The sequence below is a fragment of the Xenopus tropicalis genome, chromosome 10 (genome assembly GCF_000004195.4).
Source record: "Xenopus tropicalis strain Nigerian chromosome 10, UCB_Xtro_10.0, whole genome shotgun sequence".
NCBI classification, from domain to species: Eukaryota; Metazoa; Chordata; class Amphibia; order Anura; family Pipidae; genus Xenopus; species Xenopus tropicalis.
Genome location: NC_030686.2, coordinates 14,505,052 through 14,525,991, shown reverse-complemented (window position 1 = coordinate 14,525,991; position 20,940 = coordinate 14,505,052). Strand labels below are relative to the sequence as shown.

The following is a 20,940-nucleotide window of genomic DNA, read 5'->3' as shown; positions in this document are numbered from 1 at the left end:
TGTTTCCCAGTTTTGGAATCTGGGGAAAATATTGTATACATTAATTTACATTTCCTTCTCATGCCTTGGAACAATACCAGGATCTCTCCCAGTCAGGTACACCCTGTGCACTAGGAGCGTGTATGGGATTTACCTGTACCCATAGGCACCCTGTGAGGCAGTGATCCCCAACCAGTGGCTCAGGGGCAACATGTTGCTCCCCAACCCCTTGGATGTTGCTCTCAGTGCCCCCAAACCAGGGAGTTATTTTGAATTCCTGACTTGGGGCAAGTTTTGGTTGAATAAAAACAAGATTTACTACCAAATAAAGCCCCCTGTAAGCGGATAGGGTGCATAGAGGCTGCCTAATAGCCAATCACAGCCCTTATTTGGCTCCTCCATGAACTTTTATGGTGCTTGTGTTGCTCTCCAAGTCTTTTTACATTTGACTGAGGCTCACGAGTAAGAAAGGTTGGGGACCCCTGTAACACCTTACAGCTTAAATTGTCATACAATCCCACCTATAGTTTACTACTACTGCTGCTTAAACAAGTTGGGGGAAAAAAAACACTGCAAATGTGTGAGATTCTGTACCCAAGCCCCTTAGCAGAGAAATTCTCTGCCCTTGAACCTCACCCCATTTGCCCCCATTTTTTTTTTTTTTTTCTGCCATTCCCAGCACCTGCCTTGGGCTGCTGTCACTTACCTGAGCTTAGGGACTGAAGCACAATATAAATGTATATATACACACAATATAAAGAACATGATACAGGGCTGATTTGTAATTCAGATTCCAATTACACAGCAGCTCAGAAACCAGTGCAATTAGCATTAGAATTTAATAATCTGCCCTGTAGAATCACCTTATGTAACAGGCCAATCTCATTTTCTGCTTGATGATTAGTAACGACCCCTAAGCAGAGCCCACTGAGCATGTGCAGTGCCACAGACACTTCTAATAAATCCCGTGATAACTCTGAAGGCCTGCAGCATTACTGTAACAGAGATGCTGAACCTTTGGGTTGCTGCAGAAAGTTCATTTTATAAAATACAGCATTTCTAGCCATATTCATTTCACAGTGCAGTTCACCTTTAAAACCAAAACATGCAGAAATGTTGCAATTCAGAAAATTGCAAAAACAAACTAGGCACAAGTGAAGGGAATGAATGAAGTCTTTTCCCATAATTCCGTCAGATTTTCGCCCAGAGATGCCACTCTGCATGTTCAATTAACCCCTCAGTAATGCTAAGACAGAGCTGCTGAGCTGACTGCCAGATGTTCACAGTACAAAACTGCAAATATATTTTAAATGGCTGAAACTAAATTAAAATGAAAGTTCTCAAAAGAGCGCACTAAGCAAGAGAAGATCATTCAGTCCTATCCACATATATCAGTCCAAGGGACCGATATCGGCAGCTACGATTGGCCTGTGTATGGCCACCTTTAGTTTGAGACCGACCTTTACTTTTAATTAAGGTCTCACCTACCAAAGGTGCAAACCCACTGCTTCAGGAACATTTCAGGTGAGATTCTTTATGGTTGTTCCGGCATCATGGGATCCCATGGCAAAGAATGCTTTCCTTTCATGCTGGCCACACACTGGAGCGTAAATGTGAGCGCTTATCTTGGACGAGAGATCCTAGAGCAGCAGCCATAGAGCAACAGCAAGATAAAGAAATGGAACTACGATTTCAGACTAGAAACATCACCCCTGTTTAATATATTTGCAAGAGGTCAGACAATAACAAAGGAAAAAAGAAAAAAAAAAAACCACGATGCAGCTGTACAACGAAGCAGCTCTCATAGAAGGAATACTCTCACAACCAGAAGCATTTGTGCATTTACTATCCGGAAGTAAAAGGGTTAACCTAAAGAGTGGCCCAAACAGACATTTAAAGGGATTCTGTCATGGGAAAATGTGGTTCTTCAAAACGCATCAGTTCATAGTGCTCCTCCAGGAGAATCATCTACAGATTTTTGTATATTTCATTTTGAAATCTGACGTGAGACGTTATCTTACTTTCCTAAGTGCCCTCAGGCATGTGACTTGTGCTCTCAAAGTTCAGTCTCTCTTTACTGCTGCACTGAGAGTTGGAGTGATGCCACCTCCCCTCCCATTCCCCCCCAACCTATAAACAGACCAATGGGCAAGTACCAAGGGAAAAACTCATGTCTCTTTGCTGCTGTTACTGCCCTGGTTGGGGTGAATAGGACTGCTAGTGGAGAAACCCTACTATGGGGAAATGGGCAAAATTGCCCATACTGCCCACCATTCACTTTAACGTGATGGCAGACATGGAGGTTACATACACACGTGTAAATAATGCTACATTGACTGCCAACAACTAATCCAGATCCTAAATACATTACATAGTGAGAGGCATAGAGTAATAAAAACCCAGATACATTCTATACAGTGAAAAGCAATGGTTCCTGGCACTGTAGACCCCTATTACTTTTCCAAAAGCATGGAGAATATTTCATAATTTTATAGATCAAAATAGTTTTAAAAAATTCCTAAAAATGTTCCCATGTTCCACATGGTGGTAGATATGAGAATAGCTCCCAAGCAGGAGAAATAGGAGACAAGCCAAGTCCTTTAGCAGCTTTGGGAAAGCACAGTGAATAGGGAGAAACAGGCGCCTCAAAATAAATTCTGTTGTGCTGTGACTGTTTCTGAAAGTACAGGATCGGGCAAAATGGTCTGAGATGGCTGCCTACACACCATTATTACAACTAAAAAAAAAAAATAGATTTTAAATGGTATAATTCATTATTTGCAATGAACATTGTTTCAATTTATAAATAACTACCCTTAAAAGCATGACAGAATCCCTTTAAAACAACAAGTGACAAACAGAGCAGTTACCGTGGGCATTCAGGAAGGCAGAGATGTAAACTAAGCTTGTTGCTATGCCAGCTTGACTGTGGCGTGGAACCCACTGGGGTGATGCTGGAGTTAAGGAGAAGTGGAAGGCATCCAATGTGGAGCAAATTACCAGGATGATAAGCAGAGCGAGCGGGTGTAACTTTCCAGGGAAATTACAGAACAATGCCCTACGTGACACACAAATGCTTATAATGCAGCAAGCGGGAGAAAGCTGGAGCTTCCATCCCAAGATAGAAAGTGTGCATAACGAACAGATGGGAGAATGGTAATAAATGAGAGTCATGGCAACATTAGGTTTAAGTTCCTTTAGGAGGTGTCCATTTTAGACAGCTAGGGTCCATTGTTTTATTGCTGTTGGTTCTCTTTGCGTCTTTGGATGCCCATTCATCAATCAGATCCTGTGTGGTTTTAGAAAAAAAAACAAACAAACAAAAAATCAACTTAGGATTACTGTGTAAGATTCTGCAATAACATAACTTAATAGAACTGATTAGGAAATACCCACAAAACATGTACTGTAATGATTCTGGTGGATTCGGATATCTATAAGCTGCTCGCAAAATGTCCAGACAATTCTCTATGTAAAAGTAAGGAACTATGATCGCCTAGAAGCAGCCAGGATTTTTGACTGCCCGGGCAGGTAATGTAAGTAACACCAGGGACCCAAGATTGTATGAGGCCCAAGAAGTTGTGTAATGCAGGTTAATAAGTCTCAGAAGGCCTATCAAGTACCCGATAGTGGCCATGATGACTACTGTATGTTCCTCTATATTATATAGGTAACAATCAGGAGTACTGTACACTATATTGATATTAGACGTTATTTAATGACCATATGAAGGCAGGCCAAGTGCTTTTATACAAGTCACAGAACTATAGTGACTCCTTCTAAGGGTCTGACATGACTGAGCACATTTTATCCAATTATATCTTACCGCTTATCCTTGGGCTCCTGCATATTAGGATCTATCTTCTATGTGAAGGGAACAAGAACTTATAGTAGTTTTACCTGTCTCTTTAACACCAAGTGTTTCCCCTTCCAGTACTTGAGCATCTGTAGGGCCTGCAAGGTGCTAACTATATCCACTGGATTCACTGCGGTCTCCTGGCTTATCTCTGGAAGAGGAAGGAAGGAGGAAATGGTCATTATGCCACAAAATATTCTCCCTCTGCACAATGACTTGTTCTAGAGCAACAGTAGAACACACCTTTGATGGAAATCTCTTTGCCTTGAAAATTGTGCAAGTAGCGGAGCAGAACTTCTTTCCAGTAGCTGCGGTAGCTGATGAGACCAAGGTCAGAGAGAGGCCGCTCCGGTGAACCCACTTTGTCTTCCACCTTAGACAGCAAGTAACCTGTGGGCAGAACAGAGGCACTTTATATGCAATTACTTTATATTACCTGCTGACTGAGAGTTAAAGGAACTGTAACACAATTTTTTTACATTCAAAATATCCCTTCTATATACTTTCATTATCAAATATATCATACAAAAATTTCAACAGCAGTAGTAGTTTTTCTTAGAAATCTTACTTTAGCACTGATTTATAGAGAGCAGGCAGCAGTTCTCGCACCACACTTCCGTTCCGCTCCCCCCTCCACCCCCCCTCCCTCTTCATGCAGGCACACACAGCGCTACTTCAAACAGCGATGCAGACTTATCTGTAAAGAAGAAACGGTACGTCTCTAATCCCCTCTCCTCTCCCCAACTGCTAATAGCCCATAAATCACACAAAACGGACTCTGAAGAATGCAGCATTTAACTTCCGGATTAAACCGGAAGTCGCCGTATCGCCTTTTCAAGCTCTGCACAGTAAGGCATTGGTAATGTAATTTATTTTGAAACCATGTAGAATATTCAATTTTTTTAAATGCTACATATCTTAATAAAGTATTTAGAAGGGATATGTCAAAAGTTATTTTTTTGTGTTACTGTTCCTTTAATATGTAGCAATCCATATAGAAAAGTCCACATTAAAATTAAGTCACACTGAAAAAAAGGCTGCTGGGGAAGAGATTAGCAGCTTGTGAATTCAATTTAGATGTGGTGTCTGGCAAAGAGTGAGGCAACGAGGTCTTGAAGTTTATGCAGAGTAATGGAAAGTAATGCATGGAAACAGAATACTTACTAAAGTCTATCAGCATCTTGCCATAACCCTGTCTCATGTACTGTGGCATTGTCAGGATACAAGACACATTGTAGTTGAGGAAGGAGTTCTTCTCCTAGGGAAAAAATAATTTATTGGATACAAATTAAACAACCAGACTGATTTTCATGTTATTTTTCCCACAATCAACAAGCAATATGTGCACATAGGTATCAGCATTGTACAGGTATGGGATCTGTTATCCGGAAACCCGTTATGCAGAAAGTTACTAATTACAGGAAGGCCATCTACCATAGACTCCATTATAAGCAAATAATTCTAATTTTTAAAAATGATTTACTTTTTCTCTGTAATAATAAAACAGTACCTTGTGCATTATCCCAACTATGATACAAATAATCTTTATTGAACTATCCTATTGGGTTTATTTAATGTTTAAATAATCTTTTAGTAGACAAGGTATGGAGATCCAAATTACGTAAAGATCCCTTATCTGGAAAACCCCAGGTCCCGAGCATTCTAGATAATGGCTCCCATACCTGTATATGCATTTAAACCCATCTGTATATATGCATTTGTTAGTGTGTTAATTCATAACGTGACTGTTATATTTGCTTAACAGGCACAATATATTTCAACACTCACATCAGTCAGATCTGTCATGCAGAGTCTACATAAGAGAATTTTAAACAGCCACCATTTCTTAGGCTAAATTATAACAGGGCCTCACGTGGAGCCAACTAAGAACTCCAAGCACATTTATTCAACCCAGCTTTGTTTTATTGTGTGACCCAACAACAGCCACAGCCATGCTTATAGAGGGATACCTTGGAAAAGTAGCCAATAAGGTGACAGCCAGTGTTGTCTCCCTCGGTCATGACATAGAAGAGGAATGGTTCCACATCGTAGTATAGTGTTTTATGGTCCAGGAAAAGTTTTGCAAGAAGGCACAGATTCTGGCAATATATCTGTAATTGGAGAGAAGGTTTAATGGCACTGTGTTTTACATTACCAGGGATCAACTGAGGCTTGCGCATTCGTCGAAGAATCTCGCAAACTTACCTTATTCTTTTTTCCGTCTACTTCAAAGACGGAGATGGAGCCTTTACGATAAATCTCATCCCCTGGTGGATGCTTCCAAACACATTTAGCCTAGAAGGAGATATATTGATAGGAAGGTTACACATTAAAAAGGTTCTCACTTACAACAGAGTTACTGAAGGTAGATTTGAGCTTAGGAATGTGAGACTGGAGCAAAATGAACTGCGAACACCAAGAAACCTGCATTTAACCACACACACAAGTTGACTGTATGTATACACCATTTAGCAAATGTTCTTTATATTTTTAGTTTATGCGAACAGGCTTATTTGCAGCCCTACATGATACGATCACAATGCTGCAGTCGGGCAGAAGAGCATTTTGAGGGCTAGGGCCAAATACGTAAGAAGAACTAGATATTGTGGACTACTACAGACTGGCTACAAGTGTTAAATTTACTAAAGCAGGAATGTGTTCTGACTTACCATGTGTCTGCGAAGGATCGTCTGGCTCTTCATATACTTGAGACAGAATTCACACATATACAGTCGCCCCAGGCGGGCATACTCCTCAGGGTAAGGAGAATGATACCACGTATCTAGTTCATATCGACCAAAGATTATTGTTTTAATCATGTTGCTTCCTTCTGTGATCTGGCCCTGAAGTCTTAGCTTCTCCTTAATACAAAAGAACAGACTGTCGTCATAGCTGTGATCGAGACACACACACACACTAACACTACAAACAAATACTTAGGTAAGAAGCATCAAATCCAATAAGCTAGAAATTTCTCCTCTACATGGCATAAGAGACCATTTAGAAATCACAATTTTGCAGCACACTCACTGTCAACTTAAGTCTTTATTTTGACAATATGTCAATTTATTTTGACAACTGTCTCCCCGATATGTTTTAAACGTATCCAAATCTGCATGTTAAGACACAAATTTTATCCTTAAAATGACATTTATACTATGCTAAAAACTATATGCCAACAAAAAATTAGGCTGGACATACAGAGGCTGATTAAAGCCTTATAAGACTCCAGACAGAGTTGATACCTTACTGCCTGTGTATGGAGCCCTTCCAATGGCCCAATAAAGCAAAAAATATAGCCGCTGACAATGTATTTTAGGGCTTACAAACTTTTAGGGGCACATTTACTAATCCACAAACGTCCGAAAGCGCCCAAATGCATTTTTTTTCGTAATGATCGGTATTTTTGTGATTTTTCTCGTCGCTGTCTCGATTGTTTCGTATTTTGTGTGCCTTTTTCCTTGCCGTTGCGACCTTATCATATATTTTCCACAACTTTTTCGTCGCTGTCGCTAAAAATTCGGATTGGTTTTTCCGCCGTTAACAATTGCTCAATCCGAAAAAATCGCGACGGCGACGAAAAAGTTGCCCAAAATACGATAAAGTCGGGACGGCGACGAAAAAAAAAAATCACAAAATTTTCGTTTCCAATTCGTTTTTTTCCCATTCGGGATTTGGATTCGAGGATTAGTAAATGTGCCCCTTAGTGTTCTAAGCGCCAAACAAAACATTACTTACAAGGTCATCTGACGCTCTGGCTTGAGCCCTTCGAAACAGCTCCAGGTCATACTCGCTGGTCAAGTTTTCTAAGAGAGGTTCCCTCGTGTCTCCATAGGTCTGCCTGTGCTCCTGCAAGGAAGTATGCAGAACTAGATCAACAATTGGTCTCACTGGTGGTAACCACTATCCACAATAAATGTTTTGCAGCAAACCTGCTGAAGCTTTTTTTCCTATTTTTTGGATTTCTACAATTGTATTTGGTTGCAGCACAGAGCAACAACTAGGAACTAAAGCTTTTTTCACAAGTATTTTATACAAAATTCAGCAACAATTTTTGTTTTTTGAATATAATATATATGAAAAAGTAGAGGCACTAATGAAATTGCAAAGTCCACTAATTAGTTCTGTGCAGGTAAAGGGGTCATTCTGCAACTCCTACGTTGAATGGCTGCTTAAGGAGTAGTGGCCCCCACTCCAGAAAAATCTCAGTACTAAAAAGCTGGATCTCAGTCAACTGCTAAGGTGTGCCACTGTCCATTCTCTTTTGTGATTGGATTCAGTTTATCATACCATGTACTTCTCTTTCTGCTCCTTAGTCAAGCCAGAGTTACGTTTTTTTCTCAGCTCGGTGACCTTTTCTTTGTACCGCAACTGACGTTCTGTCGGAGCCTGAAAAGAGATAATATGTCCAGTTCGGCCTACATTTTAGGCAGAGCTTTTAAATTAAATATTTCAAAAGAAGAAGAAAGTCTTCTGATGTTTTTCTTAGAAAAAGAAGAGAGACAAGTCACCTGGCAGTTCTCTACTCTCTTCTAAAGCACAGCAACAAGAGAAGACTTTCCTCTTCGTCTGAAAATGTATCCTGTCAGGTCGATTAGAAGAAATGACCAGCAGGTAGCAGTGTAAAAACTGCTTAAAAAATAGAAAGCTTAAAAAAAATTAATATAAATTTGCTAATTGCTCAGTTTGAGCACTTTGGGCAATTTTATATTAATTTGTTTTGAGAGCTTCCATTTTCTTTACTACTGAAAAACACTTAAAGGGGTCCTGCAGCCAAAAACTTTTTTTGCACAACAGAAAAAAAAAAATTCTAAGCAACTTTCCAGCATACATTAACTAAATAATTTTAATGGTTCTTATAGTTATTTGTAAATGTAATTACAAGCAGTGCTTGTTTATATACATAGCTGTTCTGTGAGTCCAAAAAAAACGATAGCAAGAGTCTCCAAGTCTTCTTAGTTGGCTGGCTGGTTGGTATCATTGTTTCAGGAGTTCAAAGAAAGCCACACAGATACCTCTTCCAATAGGAATTACATTTAGAAATAAAATATAAACATTTAAATTAACACTGGAAAGTTGAAAGAAAATCTAATTCGAAGCAATAAAAACAAAGATTTTGGATGGAGGGCCCCTTTAACTAATTAAGACTAGCAATCAGGCGATTACCTGGTGTCTTGTGGCATGCCTGTTATTTTCATCCTGTCTATGTGATAGCATCCGGTCCTCCACTTGCTTATCACGGCTCTGTGCTCTTACCTGAAATTCATCACAATTCTGTAAATGTAAGCAATCATGGATGGGTCAGACCAATCTCCTCGAGGAACAACAACAAACTATAAGAACACGAACCCCCTCACTGTGCACGCAGTGCTGTGACTAATGGGGTGCAAGACTAAATATGTACTTACCTTGCACTCGTCTGCCGAGAGGTTGTGGTACAGAGGGCACCCAGAAATGGAGAAATGCCTTTCATGTTTCCCAGTCAGGTGGCCTGGTGAAATGAACAGTGACAATTTCCTTCATCTTGTGAAAGTTAACACATCAACACACTAGTTAGCTGGAACTCTTTTTTCAGCATTTTCAGTCTATTAAACGGGACCCGTCACCCTAAGAAATAACTCCAAATCCTTTTGTATCATGTTAGTTGAGCAAAATAAACTTTACTTACACTATATAAATTGAATTTATTTTTCCTTCAGTGTTGGAATTTGCAGTCACAGTAAGCAGACATCTGCCATTTTGTGTACACTGTTAATAAGGTAAGCTTTGTGTCACCCCAAAATCTTATACATTTGCCATCTAGGAAGTTCTGAATGGAAAGTTAAAGTAATTGTAATTAAAAATCTGAGCTGTCGATCATATACTGCTACTACAATATATGATTGACAGCTCAGATCTTTAATACACTTAACTGGTCTGGATGATTTAATTAAAAAAAGAATTTGGGTTTCAAGTTTAATTTTTAAAGGACTTTTATTATACTGCTTTTTATGTGTGGGCGACAAGTCCCCTTAAAACATTACAAAATAAGGCCAGACTAGGAAAAACTCAGTCAAAATAAATTAGATTAAATATTATCATTATTCATCTTGCAGGCACAACCCTCTAGTGGCCAAAAAAGAGAAATGTTACAATATATAAGTGCTAGATTAGCATGAAACGCACTAGGCTGCATACATGGGATTTTTTTAATGGATTACAATAAAGATTTGTATTTTTACATTTTGATCCTCGGCGGACTTAATCTTTATATATTGTAACAGGTCCCCTTTAAACCCTGTTATGCACTTCAGGCGCTAGGCAGGTTACTAAGGGGCCTGCAAGGCAATTTGGTTGGTGCATGTAGTCACTGGCAAAACTGACGTAGCAGAAATGTTTTATTATCTATGGATTTTGTTCAATATTACATTTTAAGAGAGGAACATAATTATGGGATGAAAGGTTTAATAAGTTACCCAATGAGTTGCAGCCAGGAGTGGGGCACTTCATGTTAAAGTTGTAGCTCTCATGAAAGCGCCTTCGTTTAGGCCTGTGAGAAAGGTCACTTCCAGAGTCCTTGAGGGACATGTCCTTGGCAATGCTCTCATCGTGAGACACGTTGGGGCTGGAAATATCAATGTCAGACTCAGAAGACGGTGCATTTCCAGTTGGAGTGCGAGGCGGTGACTCGTCGTGATACCCTGCGTTTTTAGGGTCTGCAGCAGAAATAGAAAACTTTGTATCATGGTTTGTACATGGAAGTCTGACACATGTAGAGAAATCTACTCTACAGGCTTACAAGCTAGAGAGACAGCCAGCGTGCATCTACTAGGACAAGAGAGAAAGAAAGACAGAGCATGTGTCCGGCAGCAATTGCAGCTCATCTGCACCCCCGTACCTCTGTCACAAAAGTCCACCGCCTGCTCAGTTTCTGATCCCGATGAACGGGTCTGTCGGAGTGGGTACTTTTTCGGAGTCACGGGGGTGGGCTGCTGCTGGCTGCGGGTCACCCTCCGAGTGGAGTAGACCGGCTCCTCTGCACCAAACGATTGCAGATTGCCGACTGGGCTGGAATCTGGTTTAATACAAACCAAAGTTTCACTCGCCAATGCTGCCAACCCTTTGCACCCTAGCAGGGCAGGAAAGCAAAGCCCTTGATCTGTGGCCAAAAAAGTTAAATATCTTGCCTGACTGATAATTTAATTATCTCTCAAGGACAGAGAATACTAATTTTATTAAAAATTTTTGCTCATGAGCAAATAAGTGTCCCTTTAACTGCACTGCTTCCCTCAAAAACAGATATTACCCCCCAAAAAAAGATAAAGAACACTGCTTTCAGCCAACAAAGTTAGCCAATGGGGAAAATGGCAAGGCAGTCAAAGACCTGCAGGAGAGATTAGCGGACATATTTTAACACTGGCCACACATTGGCTGATGAGCACGTAAATCTTGCCAATGTAATTGGCCAATAATTTTTTTCCCAAAAACTCATCCCAATGACAAAAGAGAAAAAAATATCAGTTTGGGAACAACTGCATTCCATTTTCCACTTTAAACTGCCAAACAGAACAATCCAGGACTATGACCACTTCAGAGCTGCAATGGGCATGCCAAACTCTACTGATTTTGAGAAACTCAAGTCTGTAGCACATTGGGTGAATTCTGGGGTGTTCTGCACAGTTTAGTTGTGATGCCAAATACCCCAAATGACCACGCCATCTCCCAGTGCATTGGTGCTTTTCCAGCAATTGTAGTTTTAAAGGCTGATGACCAAATATCAGCTGAAGTGGTTTCTCATTGGAAACTCTTCCACAGCACATACAGTTACCTACAAAGAGCAATAAGCCAGAGAGAAAACAAAAGTGACACTAAAGAAAAGTATGAAAAGAACTGATGTGCAGGGTAGTCACGCAGCCCGAATGGTGTGCGAATTTCACTAGCTGCCTGGCAGCTTCTGGGGAGTCCTTGACAGTACACCCCAAGCTAATCAATGGATCTTAATAGAGCAAACAAAAAGTGAGGGGTTTTTTTTGCTTTGTGTAAAAGTATTGCTTTGCAAAACGATTCCTAAGCTGGGAAAAGGGGCCAGCCAGTCTGAGATGAGCTAAGCACAGGCCATGTGATTGGACCTCAGGGGGCTCAAAAAGAGGGGGGCTCAAAAAAGTCCAAAATTCTCTGCTTTAAGAGAACCCTGCGAACAGAGTAGAGAAAACGTAGTTTTAATATATGGCTCATACACAAGTTTTCATTCCAAGACCTTAAATCCCATGAAGAAAGACTCACATTAGATCATAATGGTTGCAGGAACCTTTAAAAGACACAGGGGGTGCCAATGAGTTAGGCCCCACTAGCGAATATAATCACTAATGGTAGACCTTAGGCTGGCACTTTTTCATACAGGTGCTATTCCTGCAATGCCACCATCTTTTCCCTGCACTGTACGGATAGCTCACATGTGCACTACAGTCAGAGTAGGTATGACGTCCCAGACACCGAAGAGGATCACTGGGACATAAGCACAGCTGGCAGTAATGTGCAGCAGCAATTGCACCACTCAGTCAGTCTAAGGATACTCCCTGGGGGTGCCTAACACATTAGCACACCCCAGTGATCCTCACTTTATTTATATTTTTTAAGTGCTAGAAATGATAAAAATCGGTGGCACGGTGCCACCGGTTTTCTGTTTCAGGTTGCCCTTTGAGTTATGTCATGCCTTGTGTTTACTGGCAACATACAGGCAAAGATCTTTTTGAAGCTTAGTGTTACATGGGATTTCTGCTCAAAATCAACATTTTGCACATTGAAAGAAATAAAATTCTAGCAACTTTACAATATGCATTCATTATACATTTTCAATGGTGCTAAAGTTATTTGTAGGTGTAACTGATATTAAAAGCAGCATGTCTGGTTCTGTATTTCCTTCACTTCTGGCTCTGACTCATGAAATAATGTTGTAAGCCAGCAGATAAAATCTAATCGAAAGACCTAAGAGAACTGACAGTTGTTCCATTGTTTTAGAGTCAGACCAAGCGAACAAAACAGGATAAACACAAACCAGCTTTGACAGCAATTATGTTTACAAATAACTTTAAAAATGTAAAGATTTTCAGTGAATGTATATAGGAAAGTTACTTAAAATAATATTTTCTTTCATTCTGCAAAATGCCAGTGTTTCGGTGGAGGACCCCATTAAAAGTTCTTTGAACGTTTCAAATCCTGTTCCTCAGAGCAGGAAGGTGCACACACTGCCCCTGTGTTTACCAAATGAAAACATTTAAATTAAAAGTATGTTACAAAGTTACTTATAGATCACACGGATTTTATTTTATTCCAGGCTCACTACAAATACTACTCCTCTCTGCTTTGTAACACTGTTAAATTTAAACATAAATAACCCCAGCTCTCAAGCTTGTGCCCTAGCACACTGTCCACTAAAAAGTCCAAATACAGGTTAGCAGCAGTGAGAATATTATTTTGAATGACCAATGATTTGACAATTCTGGTGTATTTGCAATTTAACTGCAACCACATTGCCCATTCCAGCCGACAGAACCCATTTATCCAGCCAGGTAAATGTACTCCATATTGTACAGTATACCCATTTCAAACTTGTTTTTGCACTTAGGACGAAGACATACGGGACGATTGGTGGTGGCGACTCATATTAACCTATGGCATTTAAATCTCCTGCGATTAGTCTCCGTGACAGTTTTTTAAAAGTCACTGTGACTAACTGCCCAGACTAATAGCTATATTAGAAATACACCTATAATAACATAGTAGTAATACAGTTTTCCTTGAGCGATAGCTACGTAGTTGGCAAACCAATGTCCTCAGAGAAGTACAATATGGCAACAAGGCCATGCCTATTCCCAGATGATAAGTGAACTCACCCTGAGAGCTCTGACTCAGTCTTGCAGTGGATCGAGTGACTCTAGCTGGACCCCGGGAGTTCCCATCACTCTCTGAGCTGTCTGTGTGTTCCATATCTGTAGAGAAATCTGAATCTTCTGTCCCATCCGAACTGCTTCCAGCATTCCTCTGCGATGCAACAAATATTCATTAGGACAAAACTGAAGCTCCACACTAAATTATCTGATTGCTCACACCGCCATGATTCTTTGATGTGGCTGTTGCAAAAATAGAATTGATTATATGTGGAAGAACTGTTCCATACAAGTGACAGAGGCTTGCAGCTAGTGGCAAATGCCTTGCAATAAGGATCGGGTGCCAATTCCTTCCTGCCTTCAGGCACCGTACAAAACATTATGATCTATTCCAATTACACACAAAGACCTATTTCAATAATGAGGTTACATATTTGACAAGTCACCCACTTTATACAGAAAGGGAAAAATCTTTAGAAATAAGTGGTGAAAATACAGTAGTAAAGGAACAGTAATTTCAAAAAAGTTTTAACATTATTAAAATATAATGAACTGTTGCCCTGCACTGATAAAAGTTGAGTGTTTGCTACAGAAACCCTGCTATAGTTTATATAAGTACCCCGCTGTGTAGCCCCGAGGGCAGCCGTTCCTGCACTGGTACAACTGGGGTGTTTGCTACAGAAACCCTACTATAGTTTATATAAATACCCCGCTGTGTAGCCCCGGGGGCAGCCATTCCTGCACTGGTACAGCTGGGGTGTTTACTACAGAAACCCTACTATAGTTTATATAAATACCCCGCTGTGTAGCCCCGGGGGCAGCCATTCCTGCACTGGTACAGCTGGGGTGTTTATTACAGAAACCCTACTATAGTTTATATAAATACCCCGCTGTGTAGCCCCGGGGGCAGCCGTTCCTGCACTGGTACAGCTTGGGTGTTTGCTACAGAAACCCTACTATAGTTTATATAAATACCCTGCTGTGTAGCCCCGGGGGCAGCCATTCCTGCACTGGTACAGCTGGGGTGTTTGCTACAGAAACCCTACTATAGTTTATATAAATACCCCGCTGTGTAGCCCCGGGGGCAGCTATTCCTGCACTGGTACAGCTGGGGTGTTTGCTACAGAAACCCTGTTATAGTTTATAAAAAAATAAACTACTGAGTAACCACGGGGGCAGCCATTCAAGCTGGAAAAAAGGGAGAAAAGGCACAGGTTACATAAGCAGATAACAGACTACCTCTGTAAAATACAATGAGAATCTATGCAACTTTTCTGTTATCCAATGTAACCTGTTCATGAGCACAAGTGAACTTCTTGGAGGTGATGTTCAACAAGGTTTTCTTTTCCTTGAACCCCTATTAGGGACACGCATTACCGTACCATATAGGATGGTTGTGAATGTTGCACAAGATAATCAACTTGTTTAATGTAAAGGACAGCTCGTCCTAAGACAGTAACATATGAGGGAATACTGTTGTGTAAGCACATTATGTAACTGAATGTACATAACAGAGCGCTGGTAAGGCCCCATCTAGAATATGCTGTTCAGTTCTGGTCTCCAGTGCTCAAACGGGACATTATGGAGTTAGAGAGGGTCCAGAGAAGGGCAACTAAGCTGGTAAAGGGTATGGAAAGTCTCAGTTATGAAGAAAGACTGGCCCAGTTGGGTCTGTTTACACTGGAGAAGAGGCGCTTAAGAGGTGACATGATAACTACCGTATTTTTCGGACCATAAGACGCACTTTTTTTCCCCCAGAAGTGGGGGGAAAAAGTCCCTGCGTCTTATGGTCCGAATATACTTTAAAAAAATGTTTTTACTTGCCCGTGTGGTCTCCGTGCAGGGCCCTCCTCTATTCACCGGCGCTTAGCTGTGGCGCTGTGCGCATGCACAATGACGTGCATGCCCATACACATGCGCGTCATTGTGCATGCGCACAGCGCCACAGCTAAGCGCCGGTAAATAGAGGAGGGCCCTGCACGGAGACCACACGGGCAAGTAAAAACATTTTCTTAAAGTATATCTGTAGGCTATATGCTGGTACAGATGGGGGCAATATGTTGGGTGCTGCTGGTACAGGTTCGCTTTTAATGCACATAAAATATTTTAGGACAGTATTTGTTTCAGAATCTTTTTTTCTTCATTTCCCTTCTCTAAAAACTGGTGCGTCTTATGGTCCGGTGCGTCTTATGGTCCGAAAAATACGGTATGTATAAATATATAAAGGGATCATATAATAACCTCTCTAATGTTTTATTTACCAGTAGGTCCTTCCAACGGACACGAGGGCACCCACTCCGTTTAGAAGAAGGGAGGTTCCATTTAAATATTCGGAAAGGATTTTTTACAGTGAGAGCTGTGAAGTTGTGGGATTCCCTCCCCGAATCAGTCGTGCTGGCTGATACATTATATAGCTTTAAGAAGGGGCTGGATGGATTCTTAGCAAGTGAGGGAATACAGGGGTAGGGGAGATAGCTCTCAGTACAAGTGAGGGAATACAGGATTATGGGAGATAGCTCTCAGTACAAGTGAGGGAATACAGGGGTAGGGGAGATAGCTCTCAGTACAAGTGAGGGAATACAGGATTATGGGAGATAGCTCTCAGTACAAGTGAGGGAATACAGGGGTATGGGAGATAGCTCTCAGTACAAGTGAGGGAATACAGGGGTAGGGGAGATAGCTCTCAGTACAAGTGAGGGAATACAGGATTATGGGAGATAGCTCTCAGTACAAGTGAGGGAATACAGGGGTAGGGGAGATAGCTCTCAGTACAAGTGAGTGAATACAGGGGTAAGGGAGATAGCTCTCAGTACAAGTGAGGGAATACAGGGGTAGGGGAGATAGCTCTCAGTACAAGTGAGGGAATACAGGGGTAGGGGAGATAGCTCTCAGTACAAGTGAGTGAATACAGGGGTAAGGGAGATAGCTCTCAGTACAAGTGAGGGAAAACAGGGGTATGGGAGATAGCTCTCAGTACAAGTGAGGGAATACAGGGGTAGGGGAGATAGCTCTCAGTACAAGTGAGGGAATACAGGGGTATGGGGGATAGCTCTCAGTACAAGTGAGGGAATACAGGGGTAGGGGAGATAGCTCTCAGTACAAATGAGGGAATACAGGGGTAGGGGAGATAGCTCTCAGTACAAGTGAGGGAATACAGGGGTATGGGAGATAGCTCTCAGTACAAGTGAGGGAATACAGGGGTAGGGGGGATAGCTCTCAGTACAAGTGAGGGAATACAGGGGTAGGGGAGATAGCTCTCAGTACAAGTGAGGGAATACAGGTGTAGGGGAGATAGCTCTCAGTACAAGTGAGGGAATACAGGGTTAGGGGGGATAGCTCTCAGTACAAGTGAGGGAATACAGGGTTAGGGGGGATAGCTCTCAGTACAAGTGAGGGAATACAGGATTATGGGAGATAGCTCTCAGTACAAGTGAGGGAATACAGGGGTATGGGAGATAGCTCTCAGTACAAGTGAGGGAATACAGGGGTAGGGGGGATAGCTCTCAGTACAAGTGAGGGAATACAGGTGTAGGGGAGATAGCTCTCAGTACAAGTGAGGGAATACAGGTGTAGGGGAGATAGCTCTCAGTACAAGTGAGGGAATACAGGGGTAGGGGAGATAGCTCTCAGTACAAGTGAGGGAATACAGGGTTAGGGGGGATAGCTCTCAGTACAAGTGAGGGAATACAGGGGTAGGGGAGATAGCTCTCAGTACAAGTGAGGGAATACAGGTGTAGGGGAGATAGCTCTCAGTACAAGTGAGGGAATACAGGGTTAGGGGGGATAGCTCTCAGTACAAGTGAGGGAATACAGGGTTAGGGGGGATAGCTCTCAGTACAAGTGAGGGAATACAGGGTTAGGGGGGATAGCTCTCAGTACAAGTGAGGGAATACAGGGGTAGGGGGGATAGCTCTCAGTACAAGTGAGGGAATACAGGTGTAGGGGAGATAGCTCTCAGTACAAGTGAGGGAATACAGGGTTAGGGGGGATAGCTCTCAGTACAAGTGAGGGAATACAGGGGTAGGGGGGATAGCTCTCAGTACAAGTGAGGGAATACAGGGTTAGGGGGGATAGCTCTCAGTACAAGTGAGGGAATACAGGATTATGGGAGATAGCTCTCAGTACAAGTGAGGGAATACAGGGTTAGGGGGGATAGCTCTCAGTACAAGTGAGGGAATACAGGGTTAGGGGGGATAGCTCTCAGTACAAGTGAGGGAATACAGGATTATGGGAGATAGCTCTCAGTACAAGTGAGGGAATACAGGGGTAGGGGAGATAGCTCTCAGTACAAGTGAGGGAATACAGGGGTAGGGGGGATAGCTCTCAGTACAAGTGAGGGAATACAGGGGTAGGGGGGATAGCTCTCAGTACAAGTGAGGGAATACAGGGGTAGGGGAGATAGCTCTCAGTACAAGTGAGTGAATACAGGGGTAAGGGAGATAGCTCTCAGTACAAGTGAGGGAATACAGGGGTAGGGGAGATAGCTCTCAGTACAAGTGAGGGAATACAGGGGTAGGGGAGATAGCTCTCAGTACAAGTGAGGGAATACAGGGGTAGGGGAGATAGCTCTCAGTACAAGTGAGGGAATACAGGGGTAGGGGAGATAGCTCTCGGTACAAGTGAGGGAATACAGGGGTAGGGGAGATAGCTCTCAGTACAAGTGAGGGAATACAGGGGTAGGGGAGATAGCTCTCGGTACAAGTGAGGGAATACAGGGGTAGGGGAGATAGCTCTCAGTACAAGTGAGGGAATACAGGATTATGGGAGATAGCGCTCAGTACAAGTGAGGGAATACAGGATTATGGGAGATAGCGCTCAGTACAAGTGAGGGAATACAGGGGTAGGGGAGATAGCTCTCAGTACAAGTGAGTGAATACAGGGGTAAGGGAGATAGCTCTCAGTACAAGTGAGGGAATACAGGGGTAGGGGAGATAGCTCTCAGTACAAGTGAGGGAATACAGGGGTAGGGGAGATAGCTCTCAGTACAAGTGAGGGAATACAGGGGTAGGGGAGATAGCTCTCGGTACAAGTGAGGGAATACAGGGGTAGGGGAGATAGCTCTCAGTACAAGTGAGGGAATACAGGGGTAAGGGAGATAGCTCTCAGTACAAGTGAGGGAAAACAGGGGTAGGGGAGATAGCTCTCAGTACAAGTGAGTGAATACAGGGGTAAGGGAGATAGCTCTCAGTACAAGTGAGGGAATACAGGGGTAGGGGAGATAGCTCTCAGTACAAGTGAGGGAATACAGGGGTAGGGGAGATAGCTCTCAGTACAAGTGAGTGAATACAGGGGTAAGGGAGATAGCTCTCAGTACAAGTGAGGGAAAACAGGGGTATGGGAGATAGCTCTCAGTACAAGTGAGGGAATACAGGGGTAGGGGGATAGCTCTCAGTACAAGTGAGGGAATACAGGGGTAGGGGAGATAGCTCTCAGTACAAGTGAGGGAATACAGGGTTATGGGAGATAGCTGTTAGTACAAGTTGATCCAGGGACTGGTCCGATTGCCATCTTGGAGTCAGGAAGGAATTTTTTCCCCTCTGCGGCAAATTAGAGAGGCTTCAGATGGGGTTTTTGCCTTCCTCTGGATCAACTAGTAGTTAGGCAGGTTATATATAGGCATTATGGTTGAATGTGATGGACGTATGTCTTTTTTTCAACCCAACTTACTATGTTACTATGTTACTAAGGGTAATGGTGTCACCTGTGTGAAATTACCTTTTCAGTAGGGATATGCCATTAATTATAAACATTGGATTAGCCCTGTGCCTGCGGAGGCATGAATTCTATTGCTCAAACATGCTCAATGCAAGGGATTTTCAGTATTTTATCACAGCCACTTGCTAAAAGCATTCTCCATATATCTCAGAGTATTCTGTATCTCAGCGAATATGAGGCATGCAGATGTATTAAAGCGATAGTTCACCCTTGCATTAACTATTAGCTGATAAAACCCTATTCTTTTTAAAATGGTCATTAACCCCAGCAAGAAGTTGTATTCTACGTATCTTTCTATCCATGCCTCAAGTCCCTGGTTCGTAAGGCAAATGGGAACCTAACCACATAGCTGCCCGTTTCCAAAATGGAGAGCAACAGAAAAATGAAAATGATTTCTCTGTGAAATAAATTATACTCAGATGTACTTGTACGGGAATATACACCTGTAACACTCCATGTTATACAAACAGCTGAAGCAAAACACTGAATGTACCTCAATTAGGTTTCCATGCTTTCCAACACTGCTTCCTTACTTCCTTTGTTTATACCACGCCCTTAATTATCGGCAGCCTATAGAAAACCTTGCAGTGATCGCACAAACCAATCCAACGACGGACTATAGCGGCACCGACAGGAACAACATACTACAATAGCGACTGCTATTAAACCACCTCAACCAATCAGTAACGAGAGGAAGGCGGGACCAGCAAGTAATTGGCGCGCATGAGAATCAATGAGGCGCCAGTCCTGACAGACATAAACTGCGTCCAATCCACAGCTGCACAGAGCACATTTCAGCCAACCACAACATAAGATGGAACGCAAGTATCCAATCGCCGCCTCTCACGAGTTAACCCACAACAGGCCTTGGTTTGACTGTATCTCTCACATGGAGGCTGCTGCAGGCAAAGCAAAAATAGCGCCGTATGCTCTGCACAATAGCCAGTGCCTACACGCAGCATTCTTCCAGTGCAGTGTCCAGAAGAGGCCCACGCCACACCAGGGGCACACGCCCACCCCCATACGCAGCTTCCATTTTCCTATCCCATGCATCTCACCTTCCTCCGGGGCATCGCTTGGCGCTCCCCCCTTCTCCCTTTGATCCCGCCCAGCACAACCGAATTCGCGGTTGGCGCAGAACGGGCTTTTTCTTGCGCCGTCTCCGGGTAACGGCAGAATGACGCGCAGGCGCGGCCCCTCCCCTTGAGTCAGGTTTCTCGCCCTGTGCATCGCGTACGCACCCGGAGCCCCTCCTCCTCACCTCTCACTCGCTATTGTCTCTCCGTGGGAATAGCCCCGCGCATGCGCAGAACATGGATCTGCTCAGCCCGTTATACCAAAAGGCAGTCAACTGGCTCCTTGTGTATCCATGCGCATATATCTGCCGGAACTATATGTTCTTATATCGCAATATTATTGTATAGTTGGTGTCTTTTCCAGCCATTGATTCACAGAACCCTGCAGTCATAACTTAGAGCAAGAGAGGGGCAGGGCAAACTGAATTCCTGTGGGAACAATGTTGTT

The 20,940-nt window shown here is 42.6% G+C and overlaps 1 protein-coding gene across 8 annotated transcripts; it reads right to left on the bottom strand.

Annotated features, from left to right (window-relative positions):
* Positions 1 to 1,669: 1,669 nt before the first annotated feature.
* Positions 1,670 to 20,739, bottom strand: kat7 (lysine acetyltransferase 7). Of its 8 annotated transcripts, none has more exons than XM_012971736.3 (15): positions 20,475 to 20,650; positions 13,708 to 13,855; positions 10,713 to 10,889; positions 10,291 to 10,530; positions 9,244 to 9,326; positions 9,002 to 9,109; positions 8,126 to 8,224; positions 7,574 to 7,684; positions 6,505 to 6,696; positions 6,041 to 6,130; positions 5,806 to 5,946; positions 5,000 to 5,093; positions 4,079 to 4,225; positions 3,880 to 3,986; positions 1,670 to 3,268 (listed from the first exon to the last, which is right to left on the bottom strand). In XM_012971736.3, exons 1-15 carry the CDS (start codon positions 20,487 to 20,489, stop codon positions 3,167 to 3,169), a joined length of 1,854 nt encoding a protein of 617 aa, XP_012827190.1. In that variant the 5' UTR covers positions 20,490 to 20,650; the 3' UTR covers positions 1,670 to 3,166.
* Between the last annotated feature and the right edge of the window lie 201 nt (positions 20,740 to 20,940).